General features: G+C 41.2%; 1 protein-coding gene across 2 annotated transcripts in view; it reads left to right on the forward strand.

Moving 5' to 3' along the window:
* WNT7B (Wnt family member 7B) overlaps positions 1-4,618 on the forward strand; it is an 84,654-nt gene extending 80,036 nt beyond the window's left edge. For both annotated transcript variants that reach the window (XM_050323332.1, XM_050323331.1), the window contains exon 4: positions 100-4,618. In XM_050323332.1, the coding sequence (XP_050179289.1) occupies positions 100-579 (480 nt within the window). In that variant the 3' untranslated portion in view covers positions 580-4,618. The remainder of the gene's footprint in view (positions 1-99) is intronic.
* The last annotated feature ends 1,814 nt before the right edge of the window (positions 4,619-6,432 follow it).

The following is a 6,432-nucleotide window of genomic DNA, read 5'->3' on the forward strand; positions in this document are numbered from 1 at the left end:
CAATAATGAACATTGATATGAACTAAACAGACTGAGGTTTAGGCAAGCTTGCAATACTGTTTTCCTGCAGTATCAATATGCAAATGTCTGTACACACAGGTTCTCGAAGAGAGGATGAAACTGGAGTGCAAGTGTCACGGAGTTTCAGGCTCCTGTACAACCAAGACCTGCTGGACAACACTTCCTAAATTCAGAGAGATTGGATATATTTTGAAAGAGAAATACAATGCTGCAGTGCAGGTGGAGGTGGTACGAGCCAGTAGACTAAGACAGCCAACCTTCCTGAAGATCAAGCAGATTAAGAGCTACCAGAAACCCATGGAAACGGATTTAGTGTACATTGAAAAGTCACCTAACTACTGTGAGGAAGACGCTTCCACAGGGAGTGTCGGGACCCAGGGCCGGCTCTGCAACCGCACGTCTCCCAGCGCGGACGGGTGCGACATGATGTGCTGCGGGCGGGGGTACAACACGCACCAGTACACCAAGGTGTGGCAGTGTAACTGCAAATTCCACTGGTGCTGCTTTGTGAAGTGCAACACGTGCAGCGAGCGGACAGAGGTGTTCACCTGCAAATAACGGCCCCGCGCGAGCCACGCAGCGAACCCCGCGAGCCACGAGAGGGGAGCACAACACACCCCAGCATCCTTTGCACATCTCACACTGGGGACAGAACCCCGGCCAACACACAACCACTCTCTCCCCACTACTACCCACACCTCTAAGGATGGTGCATTTTGGCTGGCTGGCTGTTGTAACTGCTTTGGAAACAAGGGCAACAGGATTAAGGTGATGTTGACAACCACATGAAACTTTCTCTTTCTTTTTTTTTTTTTTTAAACTACAATCTGGGTGTTGTAGAGTTCTCTTAGTGTTTTAAGTTATACATATCAGAGAAGCTGATTGCATTGCAGTTCCCACGACATTTAAAAGAAAAAGACACTTTTTCCTATTTTACAGCAACTAAACTGTCGAGTCCTGTGCAAACAAAGACTTTTTTTTTTTTTAAGAAAATGAAATCTTCACTGACTAGAACGCAGCAGTCTTGCTGCAAAAACCTAAATCCTAAGAAAGCATGTAGAGAGAAAAAACAACTGGTAGGGAGCAAAACCTATGGCAGAAATACTCCACTATCAGTTTGGAAAAAAAAGCAACAAATGTTCACAAAATTACATCAGCTGCCAGTGACACTGGAACTCTTTGAATGAACATTAAAAATAATTATTTATGTTTTTAATAGTATCAAAAAATTCTAAGCACTAACGGGTAGCTATGTCTTAATTCTGTACTAAATGTAAACTTATTGGAACTCTGATTTTATGACTTTTGTATTTGGTTCTCCCTAAGTTCTTCAATGCTACTGATCTGTTGTCACTCCACTATTAGAGTTCAATTACTGTAGGCCTTAAGCAATTACCAGAACTGAGCAAAAGCATCACATGAAACTGTGGTTACAAATGTTTGATAAAGACTTTTCCCACTTGCCTCCTGAATAAGAATGACTTTTTTTAGACTCAGGCCTGAGGTGTGGAGAGCCTGCTCTCGGCTCCTCGTAGGGAGTTTCAGGATATAAAGACATGCTTGGACAAATATCAGAGGGTTTGCTTTGCTGTCAAATGCACTGGCAGGATCTTCCATCGCACTTTGCCTGTAATGGTTGAAAGTTAATATTCCAAGAGTTTTAAATGACTTACGCTCAGTATGCACTCAGAAGTTGATAGAAGTATGCCAGCTGAGCTCTAGGTTGCTGCAACCTAGACCTGTGGTGGCTTCATGAGCATAAGACAGCTAAAATTTGGGTTAGTCTGTGTCACCGTTATTCTAAAGTTGGCAACACCGTGCCCCTGGTAAATCCATGAATGTTAAGAAAGAAGCTTACTTCTTACAGAGCACTCCTCCTAATTCATACATCTTGTCCCTACGAGAGATTTTTAAAAACTCCTCAGATATTTTACTACTGTAAAATCTAGTGTTTTTAACCCCAAGAGCCAGATATGCCCACCTGTAACACAGCCCATTTAAAAACATAAATGTTTGCTTGTCCCAAGGGTCCTGAACTGATTTTCTGAAAACTTGGATTAAAAGTTTCCTTACATCTGCACATCTGCCTCTCTAGCATTTGCTTCATTCTGTTACTTTTATTGAGAGGCTGCACAGCCATGAGCCCTCCCCACCTGGCATGGAAGCACTTGTCATTCCACGTGGTGCTCCTGGGACCAGGGGCTGGTGGATCTACTGCTCCACCTGCTCCCATGCTGGATTTGAGAATGAGCCAGAATTACCTCTGGAATTTGTGGACCTGTATTATCAAAAGTAACCTATGACTTGGGGATCTTCATTCGAACACTCGTGAGGACCTGCCTTTCTGACCCCAAGAACTTACTCTCTGAAAATCAGAACCCTTGAATGAGTCTCCCAAGGAGCAATATAAAACTGTTCTCTTTTTCTGATGTTACTGTTGGTTTCTAAATACCAGCCTTGGCATGAACAAGTGCAACTTCACAGAAGTCATAAAGGGCCCCCAACATACTAGAGTCACCCCATGTAATTTAAAGTCCCTTTGATTCATGGGTATTGTTGTTGAATCATAGTGATATACTGTACTTTCACTACATTCTTGACAGGAAGCAAATAAAGCTCCCAAACACAGTAATGCACAGTCTTATGGTACTAGATACTGTAAATATATTAGAATAGTATTTGTTAAGTACAATTGAGGAATCCAATTAAGTTATATTATTGTATATCGTTTAAATGTCTATAGAGTATTTTAAATTATTGCAAACTACACTGCGTTAAAAAAAGAAAGAAAAGGTTATATATTATAACACCAACCACTCTGAAAAGTGGACCAAAGTGACACTTTCTCTCTTCTATCCATGCCCCTATTTCAAATATCTCTGTCTGCTATTTTAAGACCACTGTAAGTCCTATGATTGGGTTAGCAGCTTAGAATATAATGTTTCAAAGCATCCTATGGAGGCTTGGGGATGCAGCATTCCCAAAGGTGCTGTTGGCACAAAGCAGGGATGACCATGGGAATGCTTGGACTTTGAAATATGCCCCAAGGAGAAGCAGTTTTGGTCAGAAAACACCATAACCACTAATGTACCCCAAATGTGACCTTTTAACAAAGGTGTCTGAACAGAATTGAGTTACACGCAACTTTTATTTTGAAAAATGTAATTTGATGTCAAAGAGCTGTGACAAGAGAGGTTGGAATGTGACCAGCAACACGTGGTTTAACCATAGCTTAACCATGACAAAACTCAAAATACTGTATTTTATTAAAGAACTTGAGAGCAAAGATCAGTTTGTTTACTATGTTAATGTTTTATGGCAAGCAGAAAACAAAAGATGAAACGTGTTTCCATTAAAACTTATTTTTTTCCCCTTCTAGTTCCTTTTCTTTTTGTTTGTTGTTTGTTTAGGAAAAAACAAAAGGCAACAAGGCCTTATGCAAAGGCCATTTGTGTACAGGCTTCTCTGGATGAGGAATGACAGGCACATTCCAAGTCCAAAGCGGTTTTTGTGTTTTGTGACAAACAGTAATGAATGTGCCTGTGTGTGGTATCACAGTCCAAAGCCAGCTACCTACACCAGTGTACAGAGGAACTGGCACAAGCACCAAGTGTGACCACCACAGACTTTAGTTGGCTGCAGTGAGAAGAAGATACATTTTTTGTGAAAGAAAATAAATGATTTGTGATAGAAATGTGGCCTCCAACTCCAAAATGGTTCTTGACCATGAACCTCACATAACAGAATAGCAAGCAGAGAGGAATAAGAAGTGTAGAGAAGAGGCTTGAAGGCCCTGGCTGAGGCACTTACACATGCTCTGGATTATTCAAGAAAGTTATGGGCACACCTGAAAGATTTCACAGCATTTACCTTGGTCAGAATAGTAGCAACCTCCTTGATACTGAGAATAGCGTCTTCCTATACAAAATCTAAAGAAAATGTACAACATTTGCTGTATTTACCCCTCAGGGGAGATATCCAGATATAGATAGAGGTATAGCCAAATTCTACATGAACTAAGTCCAAAATAACTTCATTAAAATGAACTGAGTTGGCCTGGGTTTATAGCAGCATAACTATGCACAGCATTTTACCCACAGATGCCAAAGAAAACACTGCGCCTTCTTTCTAATTACATCATGGGAAACTTGTTAATAGAGCTGCAGGAAGTTTTTATAGCACATGGTAATATTACATTCGTTTCTACAATGACATCTGGAAAGTACACAAAACCCATCAAAAGATTTGCAAATCCTTTAACAAATCTAAAGCATGTTGTGAGTAGGTCCCCTAAAGTTTTAATCATATTTCCACAGGTTTCTTTCTTAGTTTAAGGTTAAGCCCCCGAAGTGATGCTGAAAGTAACAAATCAGGACCTTCCCTTGTAGCAGCTTTCCCATGCAAATAGCTCAGTGTGCCTTTCACTGTGGAAGGCACAGTTGGTGTTCAGCAGAAAACACTTTCTATAAAGCTACAGATCATTTGCATTCACAACAATTTTCATAACTAGACAGTGACTGCACGTTTCCTTCCCAACCCCTGAGCCCTTTGTTGCAGTGACAGTTCCCACAGCGAGGGCGCTGCAGTGAGTGGTGCAGTGAAGGCCCAATATTCTTCTGTGACAGCCACAGGAGATGTGGGATGTACACAACAAAAACTGTGCCTAAGGGGAGAGGCATCAAAGTTGGAAAGGCAGGGAAAGTTGTAAGCAATTTCAGTTTGGGATACTGAGATTGTAAGAAACCTCCTACATGCAAAACAAACTGCATTGTAGCTGACCTTCACCCTCAAACTCATTTTCCCTCGAATCCAAAGTCCTCATCTGCATCCCTGCACATCCAGACTGGAACAAGCACAGCCAAAAGCTGGCGAGTATTTTCTTTTTGGAGTTTTACCTGCTATTAGGAAATTGTAGGGGATCATTATCTGACAGGTGACCTGCATTTGTAAATTTAAAATTTGCATCTAATTTTTAAAATGAAGATTTAGGGTTTCCCCCCTGTGCATTCCTGCAGAAGATATATGTGCTTTAAGAGATTTGTTTGGTGAAGAATAAAGATGGCAATTTTCCCATAATACATGGTGGTTGTGTTCCACAGAGCACTGAGACAGAGTTAATAACACTGCTGTAAACTCAAAACCTGACTCCTACTGTTTTTACTGAAAGCAATACATTAAATACTATCTGTTTGGAGACCCCAGTGTGAGTCTATTTCAATAATCCTTTTCGTAAGTTAATGCTATGAAAGGCCAAAAAACCTGAAACGCTAAAGTTTGCTTTGTTCCCAGGTCCTCCTGTTCTTGATGCAAACAGATCATAAGATCAATAAAAAAACAGCTTAATGACACTTAAACTTGTGCCTAGTATTAAAACTGATTAAAAAATTTGTTTCATAGGTGATCCCAAACAATTGGCAGCCACAGCAGACACTGGAAATGTTTGCATGGAAAGCCAGCTGTATGATTGGCCTCTGCCTTCATTTGCCCAGCAATTTAGAGGAAACCTTGCATTTAGATCCCATACAACTAAAAGGAATTCCCAAGGAGATTACAAGATTTTGATCTTATTGTTTAATTCCTGTGGCTGAGAATGAAAAGGAGCATTCCCTCAGTCTTTGGGTAAAGGGAAACCCAAAGGCATTTTGAAGACTATTCACACCACTCAGATTAAAAGATGGGCTAAGGGAACTGACAGCCTCTCTGGAGGCCCTCTACAATAGGGGGAACAAACTTGCTCCAGAGGAGGCCTTAGTTCAGCTCTGACAGACCTGCTCCTTCTCAACTGGAGAAGAACTCCAGGGAGACATGCTAGATAATTTATCTGCTGAAATTTAGCACCAAAATTGGTGTTGTGTGAATGAACTTTCAATTCCCCTCTACCATTTGCCTCAGCTACTCTTGGGCATTAATTCATTTTCCTTAGGCTTTTTTAACTGCAAGCATTATTATTTTATGTGTTGTGGAATAGATGCTCTGTTATGTCAGTGAAATTGGCTTTGCTTTTCCTTTTTACTGCCACCCTGCTCTCATCTCCTCCAACCAATCTCTGACTCCTGATTTTATGCATGGAATATTTCCCTGCAGAAATGATTTCAAAGAGAATTGTCAAAAGGCAGACAATTATCCAGTGATTTGACTGGAGCAGTTTTCCACACAGCCGATTATTTATGATTTTGAATTCCTCTGAACACATGTGCTGTGCAGAGATCTCTAATCCAAGGGGTGAACCTTTAGTAGTATTGTAGTTGTGAAGGATCCCAGTGGGTGTCTAACAATGGGTGTCCAACCTTCTCCCAGTTCTTTCACCAGAGTGCATCCAGGCTGCTGTTCTGGAGCACAGCAGGCACATCCCAATCACCTGTAAGGACTGCACCATGTCACTGAAGCCGAGTTCAGCCTCCAGGATAGGCT

Source organism: Myiozetetes cayanensis, unplaced genomic scaffold, assembly GCF_022539395.1.
Source record: "Myiozetetes cayanensis isolate MyiCay16 unplaced genomic scaffold, myiCay2020 scf3, whole genome shotgun sequence".
In the NCBI taxonomy this organism is placed as follows: Eukaryota; Metazoa; Chordata; class Aves; order Passeriformes; family Tyrannidae; genus Myiozetetes; species Myiozetetes cayanensis.